The 24,654-nt window shown below is 43.9% G+C and overlaps 1 protein-coding gene across 1 annotated transcript in view; it reads right to left on the bottom strand.

Annotated features, from left to right (window-relative positions):
- Positions 1–24,654, bottom strand: part of LOC140211186 (rhodopsin) — a 192,531-nt gene that overhangs the window by 2,316 nt on the left and 165,561 nt on the right. The window contains exons 2-4 of the mRNA XM_072280754.1: positions 17,819–17,987; positions 14,747–14,912; positions 14,110–14,349 (exon numbers count right to left, since the gene is read on the bottom strand). Of these exons, the coding sequence (XP_072136855.1) occupies positions 14,110–14,349; positions 14,747–14,912; positions 17,819–17,987 (575 nt within the window). The remainder of the gene's footprint in view (positions 1–14,109; positions 14,350–14,746; positions 14,913–17,818; positions 17,988–24,654) is intronic.

Below are 24,654 nucleotides of genomic sequence, written 5' to 3'. Positions count from 1 at the left end.
GACTGTTATGTTGAAGTTGCATAAGACATTGGTGAGGCCTAATTTGGAGTATTCTGGTCACCTATGTATAGGAAAGTTATCAATAACAGTGCTAAGAACATTACAAGGATGTTGCCGGAACTTGAGGACCCGGGTTACAGGGAGGTTGAACAGCTTCAGACTTTATTCCCTGGAGTGTAGGACAGCAAAGGGAGATTTGATTGAGGGATACAAAATTATGAAAGGTATAGATAGGGTAAATGCAAGCAGGTTTTTTTCCACTGAGGTTGTGTGAAACTAGAACTGGAGGTCATGGGTTAAGGGTCAAACATGAAATATTTAAGGGGAACATGAAGAGAACTACTTCACTCAGAGGGTGCTGAGTGTGGAAGTGATGGACACAGGTTTGATTTCAACATTTAAGAGAAATTTGGATTGGTATATTGATGGGAGGGGTATGGAGAGCTGGGATCCAGGTGCAGGTTGATAAGACTAGGCAGATTAATAGTTCAGCATATACTGGATGTGGTGAAGGGCCAGTCCTGACATTGTAGTGTTCTATAAGTTTATGACCATGTGTACACAGAGTGTGCCCCCTGCAACCTCTTTTTGCATAACTGTGGGAGCTTCTGGTTTCATTTTAGCCCCACCCTATTCAGATATGTTTATTCAGTAAGGAGAGGGAGGGCAAGGAGGGATGAGGTTGTCATAGCAAACTTGTTCCTGAGGTTGGCAAAGATAACTATCTGTGGGTCCTGGAAGTGGGCAGCAGAGGCTTCTGCCCAGCCACACTGTCTGGCGAAGTTCCGGGAGATGTGCATGCCTGGGTTACCATGGAGAGGGAACACTTGGTGTCCATGGGCACCGTGGAGGTATTCCAGGACTCTTGGGGGATTAATGCCACCCTTGATGGGGATGGGAACATTTCTATTTAATTTGTGTTAGTGATTGTGTTAACATTGTTTCTGTGTTTGTTGTAGTATTATAGAATGTAATTTGTAATAAATATATTTTTGTAAAACGTCAGGAGGTACATACTGCAGACTGGCACCCAGCGTAGTGGGTTGGGAGAAGATCCTGAGATGTGACAGAGCTGGAGACAGATAGAGAGAAAGGACAGCCAAGGACTAAGGCAGAGAGCAACCACTTCCTTTTCATTGATTTATCAGATCTAGGAGTTGGTAGCAGGGCCAACATTTATCACCCAACTTTAACTGGCTCAAGAAAGTGGTGTGAGGCATCTCTTTGATGCCACAGTCCTTCTGGTGGAAGTGCTCCCAAAGTGGGAGAGAATACTTGGACTTTGACCAAGTCTTGATGAAAAATCTACAAATTATTTCCTTGTCAGAATGGCGAGAGCCTGCAGGTGGTGATGTTCACTAATGCCTGCTGTCTTTGGCTTTCTTGTTTGAGAGGTCATGTCTTTAGGGGTTGGGGGTTGCTGTCAGAGAAACCTGAGTGGGTAACTGCAGTGCATTCTGTACACAGTGCACACCGCTGTTAACGTGTGCTAATGGTGAATGGAGAGCCTGTCAAGTGGGCTGTTTGGTCATTGCTTGACATTGCTGTAGTAAAGAAGTTATTTGCCACACCTAAACCCATGCTTGAATGTCGTCCAGGTCTTGCTGCATGCTTCACTTACTGTGGATATGTGAATGGAATTGAACAATGTGCAGCTATCTGTAAGGAGGCAGCTGAAGATTTTTGGTCCAAGGACACTGCCCTGAGAAACCCATGCTGTGATGTCTGGGGGCTGGGGTGATTGACCTCTGACAACAACCACCTTCTTTTTCATGCGATAAGGAAGGGTAGGCCATTCAGTCCCTTTCTCTAACAACCAATGTCAGCAAGACCAAGGAGCTAATTATTGAATTCAGGAGAAAGAAACCAGAGGTTCATGAATCAGAACTCATTGGAGGATCAGAGGTAGAGAGGGTCAGCAACCTTAAGTTCCTCAGTGCTGTTATTTTGGAGGATCCCAACCCACTGTATAATTATGAAGGATGCACGGCAGTATCTCTACTTCCTTAGAAGTTTGCAACATGACATCTAAAACTTTGACAAACCTCTACAGATGTATGGTGGAGAGTATATTGACTGGCTGCATCACAGCTTGGAACGGAAACACCAATGCCTTGAATGGAAAATCCTACAAAAGGTAGTGGATACAGCCTAGTCTATCACAGGTAAGACTATAAGACATATGAGCAGAATTAGGCTAGTCATCCCATGGAGTCTGCTCCGCCATTCCATCATGGCTGATCCCAGATCCTGCTCATCCCAATCATCTGCCTTCTTGCCATATCCTTTGATGTCCTGACCAATCAGGAAACTATCAACTTCCACATTAAAAAAACCCATGAACTTGGCCTCCATCGCAGACTGTGGCAGAGCATTCCACAGATTCACTACTCTTCAGCTGGAAAAAATTCCTCCTTACCTCTGTTCTAAAAGGTCATCCCTCAGTTTTCAGGCTGTGCCCTCTAGTTCTGGATACCCCCACCACAGGAAACATCCTCTTCACATCCTCCCTTTCTAGTCCTTTCAATATTTGGTAGGTTTTAATGAGATCCCCACACATTCTTCTAAATTCCAGTGAGGACAGGCCCAAAGTTGCCAAATGCTCCTCATATGTTAATCACTTTATTGCTAGAATCATCCTCGTGAACCTCCTCTGGACTCTCTCCAATGACAACACATCCTTTCCGTGATATGGGGCACAAAACTGTTGACAATACTCCAAGTGCGGCCTGACTAGTGTCTTACAAAGCCTCAGCATTATCTCCTTGTTTTTATATTTTATTCCCCTTGAAATAAATGCCAACATTTGCATTTACCTTCTTTACCACAGACTCAACCTGTAAATTAACCTTCTGGGAATCTTGCACAAGGACTGCTAAGTCCCTCTGCACCTCTGATGTTTGAACCTTCTCCCCACTTAGATAATAGTCTAAACTATTGTTCCTTCCTCAGCACTACCTACCTCTCCACTTATCTTCATATCATCCGCAAACTTTGCCACAAAGCCATTAATTCTATTATCAAAATTATTGACAAACAATGTGAAAAATAGTGGTCCCTATACTGACCCCTGGGGAACACCACTAGCCACTGGCAGCCAACCAGAAAAGCCCCTGTTTATTCCCACTCACTGCCTCCTGCCCGTCAGCCATTCCTCTATCCATGCCAATATTATTTCTGTATTGCCATAGGACTTTATCTTGTTAAGCAGCCTCATGCATGGCACCTTATCAAATGCCTTCTGAAAATCCAAGTAAGTAACTGCCTCTTCTTTGTCCACCCTGCTTGTTACTTCCTCAAAGAACTTTAAAAGATTTGTCAGGCAAGATTTCCCTTTACAGAAACCATGCTGATTTTGACTTATTTTATCATTAGTTTCCAAGTACTGTACACCGAAACCTCATCCTTAATAATAGACTCCAACACTTTCCCAACTACTGAGGTTAAGCTGACTGGTTTATAATTTCCTTTATTTTGCCTTCCTTCCTTCTTAAAGAGTGATGTGACTGTTGCAATCTTCCAGTCCTCCGGGACCATGCCAGAATCAAGTGATTCTTGAAAGATCATGACCAATGCATCTGTTATCTCTTCAGCAGCCTGTGTCAGGACAATGGGATGTAGTCCATCTGGCCCAGGTGATTTATCCACCTTAAGACTTTGAGTTCACCTAACACCGTTTCCTTTGTAATAACAATGGCACTCACTCCTGTTCCCTGACACTCACAGGACCCTGGCACACTGCTAGTGTCTTCCACAGTGAAGTCTGATGCCAAGTCCTTATTAAGGTCATCTGCCATTTCTTGTCCCCCATTACTACCTCACCAGCATCATTTTCCAGTTGTCCAATATCAACTTTCACCTCCCTTTTACTTTTTATATAACTGAAACAAACTTTTGGTATCCTGGTTTATATGATTGGCTAGTTTGTCCTCATATTTCACCTTTTCCCTTCTTATAACTTTTTAGTTGCTTTTTATTGGATTTTAAAGGCTTCCAAATCACCCAACTGCCCACTCACTTTCACTACTTTATATGCCTTTCCTTGGCTTTTTATGCAGTCCTCAACTTCTTTTGTCAGCCACAGTTGCATAGCCTGCCATTTGGGAAAAACTTCTTCTGTGGGACATATTTATCCTGTGCCTTATGAACTGTTCCCAGAAACTTCAGGCTCCTCTACTCCGTCATTGTCCCCGCCAGTATCCTCCTCCAGTCCATCTAGGCAAGATCCTCTCTCGTGCCTCTGTAATTCCCTTTATTCCATCGTGATACTGATACATGTGAGTTATGTTTCTCCCTCTCAAATTGCAGTATGAGTTCAATCGTATTATGATCACTACCTCCTCAGGGTTTCTTTGCATTAAGCTCCCTAATAAGATCAGGGTTATTACACAACATCCTCTCTAAGGTATCCTTTCTCTGAGTAGGCTCAAGCACAAGCTGCTCTAAAAAGCCATCTCATAGGCATTCAACAAATTCCCTCTCTTGAGATCCAACACCAACCTAATTTTCCAGTCCCTTTGCATTTTTGAAGTCCCCCATAACTATTGTGTCATTACGCTTACTACATGCCTTTTCCAGCTTCCTTTGCAATCTCAACCCCACATCTTGGCTACTATTTGGAGGCCTATATATGATTCCCTTAATGTTTTTTTTTAATCCTTGCAGTTTCTTAACTCCACTCACAAAGATTCAACATTCTCTGACCCTATGTCACCTCCTTCTAAAGACGTAACTCTTTCGCTTACCAGCAGAGCCACACCACCTTCTATGCCTTCCTGCCTGTCCTTTCGATACAAGGTATATCCTTTGATGTTAAGCTCCCAACTATGACCTTGTTTCTGTCATGACTCAGTAAGGCCCACAGCGTCAAAGCGACCTATCTGTAATTGCACCATGAGTTTGTCCACCTTATTCCAAATGCTATGCACATTTAAATACAACACCTTCAGTCCTGCATTCTTCACCCATTTGAATTTTGCTTCTGTGGTACAACTCTTTGCTCTGTCTACATTTGTGCCCAATCATTGGCTTGTCCTTCCTTACAGTCATGTTACATCCATCATCTACTTGTAAACCTGCTGGCTCATCCTCAGCTCTATCACACTGGTTCCCATCCTAAACCATATTAGTTTAAGCCACTCCCAACAGCTCTAGTAAACCTGACCGCAAGGATATTGGACCCTTTGGACACTCCCACTGTCAAGCACATCTATACTAACACTGTCACAGGAAAGCCGCATCCATCATCAGGGACCCCGACCACCCAGGACATGCTCTCTTCTCACAGGAAGAAGATACACAAGCCTCAGGATTCACACCATGAGGTTCAGGGACAGATATTACCCCTCAACAATCAGCCTCTTGAACCAAAGGGATAACTTCACTCAATTTCATTTGCCCCATCATTGAAATGTTCCCACAAACAACGGACTGGTTTTCAAGAACTCTTCATCTCATTTTCTCCATATTTATTGCTTATTTACATATTATTATTATTTCTTTTTTTTTCTTTTGTATTTGCACAGTTGGTTGTCCTTTGCACACTGATTGAATGCCCAAGTTGGTGAGGTCTTTCAATGATTCTGTTATGATTATTATTCTACTATGGATTTATTGAGTATGTCTGCAAGCAAAAAATCAAATCTCAGGGTAGTAAATGATGACAGATATGTACTTTGAAAATAAATTTCCTCTGAACTTTGCCTGCTCTCTCTAAGAAAGGCTGACCACCTTTACTTCTCCAAATTATGTCCCTCAATTCCATCCATAACTACACAATTATTGTATTGCTTCTCTGCCTTGAATATGTTTGGAAACTGAGTTTCCACAGCCCTCTGCAGCAGTGTATTCCAAGGATTCACCAGCCTCTAAGAAAATAAATTCTCCCCATTTCAATTCTACCAAGCTGTCACCTGTCCTCAGCCAGGGGAAATAATCACCTTGTCACACCATGTAAGAATTTTCTATGTCTCAATGCAATCACATCTTACTATTTCTCATTGCAATCTCTTCAACACTATCCCATCACAATTACATTCTTCCTTGGGAAGATAGACCAGACCTGTGCACAGTATTCCAGAAGCAGCCTCAACAGCTACTTCTGGGGTGCCTAGGAGCGATTCCTGTAGCAGCAGAACTCTCAATGGATATGATTAAATATTCTCATTTCGGCCTGATACAGCTAAAAAGCACAACCACTTCCAAGGCCAGTACAGTCAACAAAGATGCCTTAATGCGTTTAAACGAACTATTGCTGCTCAAAACTGATGGAAAAGATACTGATCGTGGACAGATTCATCCTCTTAAGATTCCATGAAATGTGGCTGCAGATCAGGGATACAAGTGCGTTTAAGGAAAGAGGTTTTAAACTCCCTATACCTTGCTGATAAATGTGCAGTCTCTAGTGAATAAGATTGATGATCCCAGAGGTAGGGTACTGAATCAGAGGGACATTAGGACCCTGTGTGTCCTTTGTTTCATGGAATCCTGGTTAACCCCTTCTGTACCGGATGCACAGATTCAGATTGCCCGGTTTACTATACACCGTCAGGATAGATCTATGGAGTCTCTCAAAATCAGAGGTGGAGGAGTATGTGTCATGATCAACTCTTCTTGGTGCACAAATATATCGGTGCTGTCCCAGTTCTGCTCACCAGACCTGGAATATCTAGCAATTAAGTGCCGCCCTTTTTACCTACCACGGGAGATTTCCGTGATCACTTTGGTAGCGGTTTACATTCCACCTCAGGCCAATGTCAATCAGGCTTAAGATGATCTGAGCAATGGGATCAACATGCACAAAACAGCGCACCCTAACGCCTTCACCATCGTTTTGGTGGATTTTAACCAGGCCAGTCTGAAAAAATCACTAAGCAACAGATCACTTGCAATACCAGAGGAAACAACACACTGGACCATTGCTACACCACCATCAAGAATGCCTACCGTGCTATTCCACACCCTCACCTCAGGAAGTCCGATCACCTGGCCGTACTTCTACTCCCTGAGTACAGGCAGAGACTGAAGACTGCAGCATCAGTAGTGAGGACCAAAAAGGTATGGACAAGGGAAACACAGGAACGCTTACAGGACTGCTTTGAATCGATGGAATGGACTGTATTCAGGGATTTATCTTTGAACCTGGATGACTATGTTGCGGTTGTTAATGATTTCATTAAAACCTGTGTGGATGACTGTGTGCCTACAAAGGCTTACTTGTACATTCCCAAACCAAAAGCAATGAATGAACCAGGAGGTACGTCGACTGTTGAAGGCTAGATCTGTGGCATTCAATTCTGGTGACCCAGGCCTGTACCAGAAAACCAGGTATGATTTATGGAAAGCTACTTCAAGAGTGAAGGGACAATTTTGAACGAGGTTGGAGGCGACATTGGATGTATGACAACTCTGGCAGGGTTTCCTACAAAGTGAAACCTGATGGCCCTGTGATCTCCGTCTCAGAGGTCGATGTTAGACTGTCTTTAAAGAGGGTGAACCCTCGCAAGGCAGAACATCCTGATGGAGTACCTGGTAAAGCTCTGAAAACTTGTGCCAACCAATTAGCGGGAGTATCAAGGACACTTTCAACCTCTCACTGCTATGGGCAGAAGTTCCCACTTGCTTCAAAAAGTCAACAATTATACCAGTGCTTAAGAAGACTAATGTGGGCTGCCTTAATTACTATCGCCTGGTAGCACTCACGTCGACAGTGATGAAATGCTTTGAGAGGTTGGTCATGACTATATTGAACTCCTGCCTCAACAAGGACCTGGATCCATTGCAATTTGCCTATTGCCACAATAGGTAAACGGCAGATGCAATTTCAATAGCTCTTCACGTGGCTTTCGACCACCTTGACACCACAAACACCTATGTCAGGGTGCTGTTCATCGACTATAGCTCAGCATTTAATACCATCATTCCCACAATCCTGATTAGAAGTTACAGAACCTGGGCCTCTGTACTTCCCTTTGCAATTGGATCCTTGACTTCCTAAATGGAAATACAATTCATGTGGATTGCTTAGCCCACTGCTTTACTCTCTCTATACCCATGACTGTGTGGCTAGGCATAGGTGAAATACCATCCATAAATTTGCTGATGATACAACCATTGTTGGTAGAATCTCAGGTGGTGACGAGAGGGCATACAGGAGTGAGATATGCCAACTAGTGGAATAGTGCAGCGGCAACAACCTGGCACTCAACGTCAGTAAGACGAAAGAGCTGATTGTGGACTTCAGGAAGGGCAAGACGAAGGAACACATACCAATCCTCGTAGAGGGATCAGAAGTGGAGAGAGTGAGCAGCTTCAAGTTCCTGGGTGTCAAGATCTCTGAGGACCTAACCTGGTCCCAATGTATCGATGGAATTAAATAGAAGGCAAGAAAGCAACTATACTTCATTAGGAGTTTGAAGAGATTTGGTATGTCAGCAAATACACTTAAAAACTTTTATAGATGTACTGTGGTGAGCATTCTGACAGGTTGAATCACTGTCTGGTATGGGGTCTACTGCACAGGACGGCAAGAAGTTGCAGAGGGTTATAAATTTAGTCAGCTCTATCTTGGGTACTAGCCTACAAAGTACCCAGGACATCTTCAAGGAGCGGTGTCTCAGAAAGGCAGCATCCATTATTGAGGACTTCCAGCACCCAGGGCATGCCCTTTTCTCACTGTTACCATCAGGTAGGAGGTAAAGAAGCCTGAAGGCACACACTCAGCAATTCAGGAACAGCTTCTTCCCTTCTGCCATCCGATTCTTAAATGGACATTGAATTCTTGGACACTACCTTCACTTTTTAAATAAATATTATTTCTGTTTTTGGCACAATATTTAATCTATTCAATATACGTATACTGTAATTATAGAAAGTAGAAACATAGAAAACCTACAGCATAATACAGGCCCTTCGGCCCACAAAGTTGTGCCGAACGTGCCCCTACCTTAGAAATTACTAGGCTTACATATAGCCCTCTATTTTTCTAAGCTCCATGTACCTATCCAAAAGTCTCTTAAAAGACCCTATCGTATCCGCCTCCACCACCACTGCCGGTAGCCCATTCCATGCACTCACCACTCTCTGGGTAAAAAATTTACCCCTGACATCTCCTCAGTACCTGCTTCCCAGCACCTTAAACCTGTGTCTTCTTGTGGCAACCATTTCAGCCCTGGGAAAAAGCCTCTGACTATCCACACAATCAATGACTCTCATCATCTTATACACCTCTATCAGGTCACCTCTCATCTTCTGACACTCCAAGGAGAAAAGGCCGAGTTCACTCAACCTATTCTCATAAGGCATGCTCCCCAATCCAGGCAACATCCTTGTAAATCTCCTCTGCGCCCTTACTATGGCTTCCACATCCTTCCTGTAGTGAGGCGACCAGAACTGAGCACAGTACTCCCAAGTGGGGTCTGATCAGGGTCCTATATAGCTGCAACATTACCTCTCAGCTCCTAAATTCAATTCCACGATTAATGAAGGCCAATACACCGTACGCCTTCTTAACCACAGAGTCAACCTGTGCAGCTGCTTTGAGCGCCCTATGGACTCAACCCCAAGATCCCTCTGATCCTCCACACTGCCAAGAGTCTTACCATTAATACCATATTCTGCCATCATATTTGACCTATCAAAATGAACCACTTCACACTTATCTGGGTTCAACTCCATCTGCCACTTCTCAGACCAGTTTGGCATCCTATCAATGCCCCTCTGTAACCTCTGACAGCACTCCACACGATCCACAACACCACCAACCTTTGTGTCATCAGCAAACTTACTAACCCATCCCTCCACTTCCTCATTCAGGTCATTTATAAAAATCACGAAGAGTAAGGGTCCCTGAGGCACTCCACTAATGACCTACCTCCATGCAGAATATGACCATTCTACAACTACGTTTTGCCTTCTGTGGACAAGCCAATTCTGGATTCACAAAGTAATGTACCCTTGGATCCCATGCCTCCTTACTTTCTCAATAAGCCTTGTATGGGGTACCTTATCAAATGCCTTGCTGAAATCCATATACACTACATCTACTGCTCTTCCTTCATCAATGTGTTTAGTCACATCCTCAAAAAATTCAATCAGGCTAGTAAAGCACGACCTGTCCTTGACAAAGCCATGCTGACTATTCCTAATCATATTATACCTCTCCAAATGTTCATAAATCCTGCCTCTCAGGATCTTCTCCATCAACTTACCAACCACTGAAGTAAGACTCACTGCTCTATAATTTCCTGGGCTATCTCTACTCCCTTTCTTGAATAAGGGAACAACATCCGCAATCCTCCAATCCTCTGGAATCTTTCCCGTCCCTACTGATGATGCAAAGATCATCATCAGAGGCTCAGCAATCTCCACCCTCACCTCCCACAGTAGCCTGGGGTACATCTCATCCGGTCCCGGCGACTTATCCAACTTGATGCTTTCCAATTCATTCATTCATTCACTCATTTATTTATTTATTTATTTATTTATTTATTTATTTATTTATTTATTATTATTATTATTCTACCTTTTTTTCCTTCTGTATTATGTATTGCATTGAACTGCTGCTGCAAAGTTAACAAATTTCACGACACATACTGGTGATAATAAACCCGATTCTGATTCTGATTCGGAGCCCAACCTAATTACAGTGAGATGCATTTTCCACCTTCTTGTCACTAAGACCAACATCCAATCTAACTCCTACTTGCTTGCTGCATCTGCATGGTAACTTTCTGTAATACTGTACTTCTTTCTCTACTTCTTCCATTGGGGATGGTCTCATCTTTTTTCCACCTTGCATGTCTTTTTCCCATTCACTTAGACTCATAGAACATAGAAAGAGGCCCTTCGGCCCAATTCATCTATGCTGCCCAAGATGTCCATCTGCCTGTGTCTGGCCCATTTCCTCCAAATCATTCTTATCCATGTACCTGTCCAAATATTTTAAGTGGTGTTATTGCACTGCTTCAGCCTCTGGCATCTTGTTTCATACATCCACAGCCCTCTGCATGAAGAATTGCCTCAGCTCCCTTTCTAATCTTTCCTTAAACCTATGCCCTCTAGTTTTTGATTCTACTTCTCTGGGTAAAAAACTGTCTGCATTGACTCTATTCATGCCCTTCATGATTTTATACACTCAATAAGGTCATCCCTCAGTCTTCTCTGCTCCTAGCCTACCCAACCTCTCTCTATAACAAAGGCCCTGAAAACCTGGCAATATTTTCATAAATCTTCATTGTACTCTTTCCAGCTTAATGATGCCTTTCCTATAACAAAGTAACCAAAACTCTGAGGACAGCCTCAACTGTGTCCTGTAAAACTGCAATATGATGTCCCAACTCCTTCACTCCTGAATGGTGAAGGTTGGTCTTCTTCATTATCCTGTCTATCTGCTTTCCCCAGGGCCCTTCTATTCATTGTGAATCTCATACCCTGGTTTGACTTCCCAAAATATAATAGTTCACACATAACTCAACTGAATGCCCATTTGACAATTGTTGACACATTTATTCAGCTGATCAATTTACCCCTGTAAGTTTTGGTAACCATCTTCACTGTCTAATTCCAACTATTTTAGTGTCAACTGGAAACTTATTAACCATGTGTTGTACATTATCATTATTTACATATAATAATATTATAACATTATATATATTATTATATATAATTAACAAAAAAAAAACAATGACTGAGGCACACCACTAGTCCTGTCTGAGGAACATCTTGCCATGATCCTCTGCTTTCTACCATCAAGCCAATTTTATAAACACTTAGCTCGCTCTCCCTGGGTCCCATGCAACCCAATTTTCCTGTCTAAACTTCCATAAGGAACCTCGTCAAAGGCCTGTCTAAATTCCATATGTTTTCATCTACTCCCATAGGGCCTGTTCTGTTCTATGTTTACTATGCTGCCATTGTCTATCCTTTTGGTTACCTCTTCAAAAACAGATTTGTGAGACACTACTCCTCTTTGCACCATCTCACAACTATACTGTAGCTCAACTATTTATCAAACCTGCAAAATGTCACACAAATTGTTGGCCTTCCAAACAAAGCATGACCCCTGTCTTCCCACTTGCTGTCTTTGATCCAGTAATGCATGCCCAGTCCATATCAGTATGTAATCCCAAAATCATGCTGTGGTTTAATAACTTACTCTGTAGCATCTTCTAAAAGTCCAAAATACACAACAACCACTGTTTTTACTGTTATTTGTTTTTTCAGTGACACTTAAAAAACAATTCCAACTGGGTTAGCTGGTTTACAGTTCTGTTTGCATTCCCTCCTTCTGAAACAGTTTCCAGTCAAAGACTGCCTGGCATCACATGTAGTCACCCTCATTTTGTCTGAAATTCATCTCTTTGGTCCATCTGAGCAGGTGTGGAGCTGAGCAGTTGTACAGAAACCCAAAACTGGCAGTGGCTGAGATTGGTTTCAATGATAGTGGAAGATCACAATGGAGGGATCATAAATTGTTACCAAAATTATACCTGAGTCAGTGCCCATGGTGCCAAAAACATTGCAGTTTCTACCCAGACACAGGAATTGTACTCAAAGGTAGAGAGAGAAATAGAATCATACAGGGAGTGTGAAAGACAAAAGACAGCTGGAGAAATGGGCTGAAAATGGAATTCAAAGCGGACAAGTGTAAGGTTATTGCACTTCAGCAGGACGTACAAGGGAAGGACTTGCATGGTGAGTGGTAGGGCATTGAGGAGCTCGGTAGAACAGAGGGATCTGAGAATGCAGATCCATAAATCCTTGAAAGTGGCAACACAGGTAGATAGGGTTGTAAAGAGTGCTTTTGGCACATTGGCCTTCACAAATCAGGGCACTGGGTACAGGAAATCGGATGTTACGTAGATGTCGTATAAGACATTGATGAGGCCTAATGTCAAGTATTTTGTGCAGTTCTGGTTACCTCCCTACAGGAAAGATATCAAAATTGAAAGAACACAGAGAAAAATTACCAGAACGTTTCCAGGGCTATTGGGAAAGGTTGAATAGGTTTGGAGTTTATTTCTTGGAGCATAAGAGAAAAAGAGGAGATTTGCTAGAGATATTCAAAATGATGAGGGTTATACATAAAAGTAAATGCAAGCAGGCTTTTTTTCCATTGAGGCTGGGTGAGACTAGATCTAGGTTAAGGATGAAAGGTGGAATATTTAAGGGGAACATGAGTGGGAGCTTCTTCACTCAGAGGGTGGTGAGAGTGTGGAACAAGCTGCCAGCACAAGTGGTAGATGCGGATTCGTTTCAATATTTAAGAGAAATGTATTGGAGGAGTATGGGTATCTTTAGCTATATTATGTGCACAACAAAACCTGATCAAAATATGTTTTTTATTTCAGAAAAAGAGTGGACACATCTGCCAGACTGGGTCTGTGGCAGGTATTGATCAACCAATAGGAGGGTGAACCTAGGTGACCTCCTTCTCAGTGATCTACCTGTTGCAAGTGCTTGCATCCAGTCCAGCAGTAGTGGACTACCTATTGGAGACAAAGTTCCACTTTGCACCAAAGAGTGTGAGTGTGTGTGTGTGTGTGTGTGTGTGTGTGTGTGCGCGCGCGCGCGCAAGATCGTAAACCAGTGACAGTGCGAGGGAGAGTGAAAATGGAAGAAAATGATAGAGAGAGAGAGGGATAGACCATAAATGAGAGAGTCTGACAGAGAGATTGTGCACAGTTTTGAGAGAGAGAGAGAGAGATAAATTGGAAAACAAACAAGAAGATAAGCAGTTAAGAAGAAGAGAGCGATACAATTAGATTATTCAGAGGCTGAGCTAAAGAGATCAGAGGTGTCAGGACACGATCAGAGGAGGCAGAGAGAGAAGAAGATATAAAAGAGTATAGAGAATAAACTAAAATGGAATGAGAAGCAGGGAGGCAGGGAAAGAGAGAAAAGTAGTGTTGGGAGGTGCAGAGTGCAGAAACAATCGCCAGAGACTGAGACAGAGACAGACATAGAGTAAGGAAGAGAGCGTAATGGTGATAGAGAGAGGGGGAGAGAGACAGACAGACAGAGAGAGAAACAGAGAGAGAGAGAGAGAGAGAGAGAGAGAAAGAGAGAAAGAGAAATTTTCAGCAAGTGTTTGCAGGGTTAAACTCCTACCTGTTTATTCATCAGGATATAGATGAGTGGGTTGTAGAGAGCTGAACTTTTGGCAAAAAAAGATGGTATGGTCATGAAGATTGGACCAAAATCACTGCCCTGATTGGTGAAAATGTAGACAGCTACTCCAGCATACGGCAGCCAACACACAAGGAAGGCAATCACCATTATGATCACCATGCGGGTGACTTCCCTCTCAGCTCTCTGTGTGGACTCCGACTCCTGCTGCTGGGCTGCAGCCTGTATAGAAGAAAGAGCATCAGAGAAGGACAGTCAGTACTTGTCTTAATGGTCACATCACCCACTCTGGGGATCCACCAGAGCCCCAGTTATGGAACTGAACATCATCAGGGCTCAGGCATCTGGTCACAGCTTGGCGTAGACCAGTAATTATGGTCTGGTTGTACCTTCACAGAGGTCTTGAGCTCAAATCAAATAGGCCAAGTGCAGGAAGTGAAATCAATAAACCAGCAGCAGATAAAAGAACCACAGAAGTTATCAGAGGCATAAATGTCTTTTTGTGTAGAGCCTCCAGACTAACCTCACAAATGTGATGGTTATTGTCTGCAGTGTTGAAGACAGAACATTGCTACCAAAGAGGGGAACTCACTCAGGCAGAAGGAGATCAGAAACCTACCTCTCTGACTGTGCAGACCAGACGACCATAACAAAAGAATATAACAGTCAGTGGGAGACTGAAATGGACGGTGAACATGTAGATGACAAAGGACTCATTATTCACTTCAGGCTTCGGAGTATAGTAATCAACCCCACACGAACACTGCATTCCCTCTGGGATAAATCTGAAACAGAGAAGGCTCCAGGTCACGAGGATTTTAATTGCAAGGTGTTGTATTTGGATTGTGAAATTCAGGTAGGGCTTTCACAACAAACAACAGGGCACTGGCACTGCTGTAGAATAGAGGGGCCTTGGAGTTCAGCTACATGGTTCATTGAGTGTGGAGACAGTGAAGGAGGCTTCTGGCATGTTGGCCTTCATCATTCAGGGCACCGAATATAGAAGTTGAGAGGTCACAGTGCAGTTGTACAAGATACAGGAGAGGCTGCACATGTGAGTACTACATTCAGTTATATAGTCCTGCTATGAAAGATGTTATTAAACTGGAAGACCATAAGACCATAAGACAAAGGAGCAGAAGTCGGCCATTCGGCCCATCGAGTCTGCTCCGTCATTTTATCACGAGCTGATCCATTCTCCCATTTAGTCCCACTCCCCCGCCTTCTCACCATAACCTTTGATGCCCTGGCTACTCAGATACCTATCAATCTCTTCCTTAAATACACCCCATGACTTGGCCTCCACTGCTGCCCGTGGCAACAAATTCCATAGATTCACCACCCTCTCACTAAAAAAATTTCTTCGCATTTCTGCTTTGAATGGGTGCCCTTCAATCCTTAAGTCATGCCCTCTTGTACTAGACTCCCCCATCATGGGAAACAACTTTGCCACATCCACTCTGTCCATGCCTTTCAACATTCAGAATGTTTCTATGAGGTCTCCCCTCATTCTTCTAAACTCCAAGGAATACAGTCCAAGAGCAGACAAACATTCCTCATATGTTAACCCTCTCATTCCCGGAATCATTCTCGTGAATCTTCTCTGTACCCACTCCAACGTCAGCACATCCTTTCTTAAATAAGGAGACCAAAACTGCCCACAGTACTCCAAGTGAGGTCTCACCAGTGCCTTATAGAGCCTCAACATCACATCCCTGCTCCTATACTCTATTCCTCTAGAAATGAATGCCAACATTGCATTCGCCTTCTTCACCACTGACTCAACCTGGAGGTTAACTTTAAGGGTATCCTGTACGAGGGCTCCCAAGTCCCGTTGCATCTCCGAACTTTGAATTCTTTCCCCATTTAAATAATAGTCTGCCCGTTTATCTTTTCTGCCAAAGTGCATAACCATACACTTTCCAACATTGTACTTCATTTGCCACTTCTCTGCCCATTCTTCCAATCTATCCAAGTCTCTCTGCAGACTCTCTGTTTCCTCAGCACTACCACCTATCTTTGTATCGTCAGCAAACTTAGCCACAAAGCCATCTATTCCATAATCCAAATCGTTGATGTACAATGTAAAAAGAAATGGCCCCAACATGGACCCCTGTGGAACAACACTGGTAACCGGCAGCCAACCAGAATAGGATCCCTTGATTCCCACTCTCTGTTTCCCGCTAATCAGCCAACGCTCTATCCACGTAAGTAACGTTCCCGTATTCCATGGGCTCTTATCTTGTTAAGTAGCATCATGTATGGCACCTTGTCAAAGGCCTTCTGAAAATCCAAATATACAACATGCACTGCATCTCCCTTGTCTAGCCTACTGGAAGAGAAAATATAGAAGGATATTGTCAGGACTCGAGAGACTGAGTTATAGGAAGAGGTTGGACAGGCTAGGACTTTACTCATTGAAGTATAAGAGATGGGCAGGTGATCTTATAGAGGTGTATAAAAATCATGAGGTACATTGATTGGGTGAATGCACTCAGTCTTCTAGCCAGGGTTGCAGAAACAAGAACGAGTGAGAGGGGCATAATTTAAAGGGGACCCGAGGGGCAATTCTTTTACGCAGAACCTGTTATGTGTGTGGCCTGAGACACCGGATGAAGTGGCTGAGGCAGGTACAATAACAACTTCTGAAAGGCAGTTGGACAAGTAGGTGGATTGAAAATGTTGAGAAGATTATGGACCAAATACTGCAACATGGGAGTAGCTTGGATAGGCATCTTGGTTGGCATGGATCAGTTGGGCCAGGTTCCATGCTGTCTGGTTCTACAACTCTGTGGCCCTACTGGAAAGAAAAGCCAAGTATTTACATGGAGCCTTTCACAAGCTCAGAAATTCCTTAATAATATTATCACTGGTGTCATGAGCTAGCTTTGATCATCAGTTTGCCCGTGAAAAACTATTGCAAACATTAGTGAGATCATAACCAGTAGGTCTGCACTCTCAAGGCTGGCTGAGGAACAAATATATATTAGCTCAGACACAGGAGAAAACTTCTCACAAGTCATGACATGGATATTGTCCTCAAAAGCAAAACAGGCTTTCAGTTGAATTCTTCTAATACGGGGTGCTCAACTGACTCAGTACTGACACGCACACGGACTAGGTCCATGAAGAGACTATCTTCAGGAAAAGAGGAGCTCATAGAGCTTCAATGACCTGTTCCTTAGCTCAGGTGCAGACTGTGTGAAGTGTACACCTTTTCCCTGTGCCTATCTGCCTTTCCACCACCTCCCAGTTCTCAGATCTCCACTCACATCCTAAAGACATGCTGGTTGGTTAATTGGTTGTTGTGATTACAGTACCTCTGGTGTAGGTAAACAGCAAATGATTTAAAAGGGTGTTGGATAGGCATGTGTTAGGAAGAATAAGATGCAGGCATTCAGCAAAATAAGAAGAGGGAATGGGATATTAGTGTTCCCTGGGAGCTGGTGTGGAGCCATTGGACCAAATGGCCTCCAATGTCATAATAAGTATATAAATCTGTTGAGGTCTACAGTAAGTCCTTACTAAGTTACATTTCAACTATTCATTCAAACCAAACAATTCTGGCGTGAGCATTTAAGAGCAATCAGTTGCATATGAAATGTTGAGCTTTCTGGGCGGTAACCTCCTGGTCGAGGGCTGCCAGTGAAATGTGAACAATATTGGAGGCAGAGTATGATACATGTACTACCTGGACCATCCAAGGAGCGGGGGACCAGCACACGAGAGGGCCATGATCCATGTGAAAGCGACACCAATGATGGCATGTTGGCTGCCAAACCGAAAGTTGCTCATGGGTTTACAAACAACCACGTAGCGTTCAATGGCAAGCACCACAAGGCACCAAAGAGAGACTTCACCTGTTGGACAGAACCAGAGATTAAAGGTGGTCAATTCGTGCATCTGGAACAAAATACAAATTAACTCTGCCAATAAACCCACACCCAAAAAGTCACAAAACCCTGTGTCGAAACCACTTCCAAAGCATACAGCTGTGTCCAACCAACTCCATAACCTTACACTCAAAATTCTACCTCCAAGATCAAACACAATGCCTCATCCAACAAGCAAAATGACAACATCACCTCCAACAAATTAACGTTCCTCCCTCAACACAAAGATCACATTCATGATCTACAAGCCAGTACCAGCGGCAACAAAACAAAAGATACACCAGCCACAGGAACAACAATGTGTCCATGAACAAACTCAAAGGCCACATCAGCTCCAACAGACAGAATATCAACAAGCACACTGACATCACCAATGGCAACAGCGACTGACAAAACTCCACAACAAAAAACAACTGTACACACTGTAAATGTGAGAAGAAGCTTGGTGAGTACAATTGAAGGTCCCCACCATCAGAAACTAGGATACTATAACTAGGAACCAGGCAGAAAAATCAAACACAGGCTCAGGTTCTGTTTTCACAGAGGATAGAGATAATTTTTGCAAACATTGAACAGTATAGGATGTAGAGAGCGGTGGATCTAAACAACACCAAAAATAGTGAAAATACTAATACTTAACTTCTCAGTCAATGCAGGAGAAATAGATGCAGAATTGACTCAACAGAGGATTTGCACCAAGCAGGGTGGACTCCACTCAGCATTTACGCCATGCAGAGCTTACATGGTGCAATACCCTGTGGAATTTATACCACACAGGATTTACATAGACTATAGAACATTAAGCACAGGCCCTTTGGCCAACAATGCTGTGCCAACCTTTTAACCTTCTAGAAGATACATCTAACCCTTCCCTGCTACATAGCCCTCAGTTTCTGTCATCCATGTGCCTAAGAGTTTCTTAAATGTGTGCCCCCTGATCTGTTCCTGAGTGTCTCTGTTGCTATTGGGCACTCTATAGAATATCCACTAGAGTGATTGTTCCCTTTCTTTTTCTGACTCCCACCGACACTGACTCAATAAACAATCCCTCCATGATGACCTCCCATTCAATAACACCATGCAGAATTTACACACAGAGAGATAGATGGTTTACACCGTGCAGAAATTACATAATGCACAGTTCACACCACACAGAGTTCACACCACACGGGGTTCACACCATACAGGGTTTACACCACACAGGGTTTACACCACACAGGGTTCACACCACACGGGGTTCACACCATACAGGGTTTACACCACACAGGGTTCACACCACACAGGGTTCACACCACACAGGGTTTACACCACACAGGGTTCACACCACACGGGGGTCAAACCACACAGAGTTCACACCACACAGGGTTCATACCACACGGGGTTCACACCATGCAGAGTTCACACCACAAACAGTTCACACCACACAGGTTTCACACCACACAGGGTTCGCACCACACAGAGTTCACACCACACAGGGTTCACACCACACAGGTTTCACACCACACAGGGTTCACACCACACAGAGTTCATACCACACAAGGTTCACACCACAGAGTTCACACCACACAGAGTTCAAACCACACGGGGTTCACACCACACAGAGTTCACACCACACAGGGTTCACACCACACAGAGTTCACATCACACGGAGTTCACACCACACAGGTTTCACACCACATGGGGTTCACACCACTCGAGGTTGACACCACACAGTGTTTACACCACACGGGGTTCACACCACACAGAGTTCACACCACACAGAGTTCACACCATACAGGGTTCACACAAGATCACAAGATCACAAGACAAAGGAGCAGAAGTAGGCCATTTGGCCCATTGAGTCTGCTCTGCAGCTCCCCCATAAGCTAAACTATTCACCCATCTAGTTCCAATTTCCGGCTTTTTCCCCATATCCCTTGATACCCTGACTAATTAGATACCTGACAATCTCCTCCTTAAACACCCTCAATGATCGGGCCTCCACAGCTGTATGTGGCAACGAATTCCATAAATCCACGACCCTCTGGCTAAAAAAATTTCTCCTCATCTCTGCTTTAACTGGGTACCCTCTAATTCTAAGACTATGGCCTCTTGTCCTGGACTCACCCACCAACGGAAACAACCTTTCCACATCTACTCTGTCCAACCTTTTCAACATTCGAAATGTTTCTATGAGATCCCCTCTCATTCTTCAATACTCTAATGAATACAATCCAAGAGTCGACAAACGCTCCTCATATGTTAGCCCCTGCATTCCAGAAATTATCCTCGTAAATCTTCTCTGAATTCTCTCCAGCATCAGTACATCCTTTCTAAGGTAGAGGGCCCAAAACTGCACGCAGTATTCCAAATGAGGTCTCACTAATGCCCCATAGAGCCTCATCAACACCTCCTTACTCTTATACACTATTCCTCTTGAAATGAATGCCAACATAGCATTCGCTTTCCTTACCGCCGATCCAACTTGGTGGTTAACCTTTAGGGTATCCTGCACGAGGACCCCCTAGTCCCTTTGCACTTCCAATTTTTGAATTTTTTCCCCATCTAAATAATAATCTGCCCGATTATTTCTTCTCCGAAATGTACAACTGTACATTTGTCAACGTTGTATCTCATCTGCCATTTCTTTGCCCACTCTCCTCAACTGACTAAGTCTCTCTGCAACCTTTCCATTTCTTCAACATTTCCTGCTCCTCCACCTATCTTGGTGTCATCCGCAAACTCAGCCACAAAATCATTTAATCCATAATCCAAATCATCGATATACATTGTAAAAAGAAGCGGCCCCAACACCGACCCCTGCGGAACACCACTAGTAACCGGCAACCAATCAGAATAAGATCCCTTTATTCCCACCCTTTGCTTTCTGCCTATCAGCCAATGCTCCACCCATTTCAATATCTTTCCTATAATTCCATGGGCTCTCATCTTATTAAGCAGGCTCATATGCGGCACCTTATCGAAGGCCTTTTGAAAATCCAAATACACAACATCCACAGCCTCTCCCTTGTCAATCTTATTCGAGATTACCTCAAAAAATTCCAATAGGTTGATGAGGCAGGATCTTCCCTTCATGAAACCGTGCTGGCTTGGGCCTATCTTGTCATGCACGTCGAGGTATTTCATAACCTCGTCCTTGAGGATTGACTCCAATTATCTTTCCAACTACCGATGCCAGACTAATAAGTCTGTAATTTTCTTTTTGCTGCCTCCTTCCTTTCTTAAATAACGGAACTACATTTGCAACCCTCCAGTCCTCCGGAACCATGCCAGAGTCTATTGATTCCTGGAAGATCATTTCCAATGATTCCACAATCTCCAAAGCCACCCCCTTCAGAACACTTGGGTGCACCTCATCCGGACCGGGAGACTTATATATTCTTAGGCCACTTAGTTTCCCAAGCACTTTCTCTCCAGCAATCTTGACATCCTAATTCTATTCCCTGATACCTCTGGCTATCAGGTATATTGCTCATGTCTTCCACTGTGAAGACTGAAGCAAAATACTCATTCAGTTCCTCCGCCATCTCTTTGTTATCCATTATAATTTCTCCAGCATCATTTTCAATCGGTCCTGTATCTACCCTTGTCACTCTTTTACTCTTCATATATTTAAAAAAACTCTTAGTATCCGCTTTTATGTTAATCATCAACTTCCTTTCATAATTCATCTTTTCTTTCCTAATGACTTTCTTAGTTTCCTTCTGTAAGTTTTTAAAAGTCTTCCAGTCCTCATTTTTCCCACAAATTTTTGCTCCCTTGTACGCCGTTTCTTTTGCTTTTATTTTTGCCTTAACCTCTCTTGTTAGCCACATTCATGATTTTCTTTTTTCTTGGAATATATTTTTCCTGCATTTTCCTTACTTCTTGTAGGAACTTCATCCAATTCTGCTCTGCGTCCCTCCATTTAGCTGACTTTTCAAATCGACTTGGGCCAGTTCCTCTCTCATACCACTGTAATATCCCCTGTTCCACTGAAATATCGATACACCTGATACCAGCTTTTCCTTTTCAAATTTCACAACACAGGGTTCACACCACACAGAGTTCAAACCACACGGGGTTCACAACACACAGAGTTCACACCACACAGAGTTCACACCACACAGAGTTCAAACTACACGGGGTTCACAACACACAGAGTTCACACCACACAGAACACAGAGTCCACACCACAGACAGTTCACACCACACAGAGATCACACCACACAGAGTCCACACCACAGAGAGTTCACACCACAGAGAGTTCACACCAGACAGGGTTCACACCAGACAGGGTTCATACCGCACAGGGTTTACACCACACAGGGTTCAAACCACACAGAGTTCACACCACACAGGGTTCACACCACATGGGGTTCACAACACACAGAATTCACAACACACAGGGTTCACACCACACAGGGCTCACACCACACAGGGTTCACACCACATAGAGTTCACACCACACAGGGTTCACACCGCACAGAGTTCACACCACACACGGTTCACACCACACAGAGTTCACACCACACAGTGTTAACACCACACGGGGTTTATACCATACAGAGTTCACACCACAGAGATCTCACACCACATGGTGTTCACACCACAGAAAGTTTAGAATGGACAGGGTTTACACTGGATGGGTTTAGACTGGATAGGGATAGAGGTTGCATCATGCAGGGCTTACACTGTGCAGCATGTGGACTGGACAGAGTTTCAACTGGGCAGGGTTTCCACTGGACAGAGATTATACTGGACAGTGTTGATACCACACAGTGTTTACACTGGGCAGGTTCACACCACACAGGGTTTACACTGGGCAGGGTTCAAACCACACAGGGTTTACACCACAGGGGGTTTGCTCTGTGCCAGTTAAACCATACAGTGTTTACACTGGGTAGGATTCACACCACACATGGTTTACACTGGGTGGTGTTTACACCACACAGGGTTTACACTGGGCAGGTTCACACCATACAGGGTTTACATTGGGTAGGATTCACACCACACAGGACTTACACTGTGAAGTGTTTACACCAGGCAGGGTTTACACTGCGTAGGGTTCACACCACACAGGGTTTGCTCTGGGCTGGTTCGCACCATACAGCATTTATACTGGGTAGGGTTCACACTACACAGTGTTTACACTATGAAGGGTTTACACCACAGAGAGCTTTCAATGGGTATATGATTTACACCAGGGAGCTCATAAGACCGTATGACATGGGAGCAGAATTAGGCCAATTAGCCCATCATAACTGCTCCACCATTTCATTGTGACTGATCTGTTTTCCCTCTCAGCCACAATCTCCAGCCTTCTCCCTGTATCCCTTCATGCCCTGACCAATCAAGACTCTATCAGCCCCTGCCTTAAATATACACAATGATTTGGCCTCCACAGCTACCTAAAAGGATAACCCTCTAAATAACGAGCCTTTCAATCCAGGAAGGATTTACACTAGGAAGGGTTTACACCAATAAGGGTTTACACTGGGAAGGGTTTACACCAGGAAGAGTTAACACCAGGAAGCGTTTACACTGGGAAGGGTTTACACTGGGAAGGGTTTACACTGGGAATGGTTTAAACCAGGAAGGATTTACACTGGGAAGGATTTACACAGGGAAGGGTTTACACCAGGCAGGGTTTACAACAGGAAGGGTTTACACTAGGCAGGGTTTACACTAGGAAGGGTTTACACTGGGAAGGGTTTACACCGGGAAGGGTTTACACTGGGAAGGGTTTACACTGGGAATGGTTTAAACCAGAAAGGATTTACACCGGGAAGGGATTACACTGGGAAGGGTTTACACCAGGAAAGGTTTACACTGGGAAGGGTTTACACCAGAATTGGTTTACACAGGTAAGGGTTTACACCAGGCAGGGTTTACAACAGGAAGGGTTTACACCAGGCAGGGTTTACACTAGGAAAGGTTTAAACTGGGAAGGGATTCCACCGGAAAGGATTTACACTGGGAAGGGTTTACACTGGGAAGGGTTTACACCAGGCAGGGTTTACACAGGGAAGGGTTTACAACAGGAAGGGTTTACACCAGGCAGGGTTTACACTAGGAAGGGTTTACACTGGGAAGTGTTGACACCAAAAAGGGTTTACACTGGGATGGATGTACACTGGGAAGGGTTTACACCAGGCAGGGTTTACACTAGGAAGGGTTTACACTGGGAAGGGTTTACACCGGGAAGGGTTTATACTGGGAAGGATTTACACCGGGAAGGGTTTACACTGGGAAGGGTTTACACCAGGAAAGGTTTACACTGAGAAGGGTTTACAACAGAATTGGTTTACACAGGTAAGGGTTTACACCAGGCAGGGTTTACAACAGGAAGGGTTTACACTGGGAAGTGTTGACACCAAAAAGGGTTTACACTGGGAAGGATGTACACTGGGAAGGGTTTACACCAGGCAGGGTTTACACTAGGAAGGGTTTACACTGGGAAGGGTTTACACCGGGAAGGGTTTATACTGGGAAGGATTTACACCGGGAAGGGTTTACACTGGGAAGGGTTTACACCAGAATTGGTTTACACAGGTAAGGGTTTACACCAGGCAGGGTTTACAACAGGAAGGGTTTACACCAGGCAGGGTTTACACTAGGAAAGGTTTAAACTGGGAAGGGATTCCACCGGAAA

Source organism: Mobula birostris, chromosome 16 (assembly GCF_030028105.1).
Source record: "Mobula birostris isolate sMobBir1 chromosome 16, sMobBir1.hap1, whole genome shotgun sequence".
Lineage (NCBI taxonomy): Eukaryota > Metazoa > Chordata > Chondrichthyes > Myliobatiformes > Myliobatidae > Mobula > Mobula birostris.
This window is presented reverse-complemented; position numbering and strand designations above follow the sequence as displayed.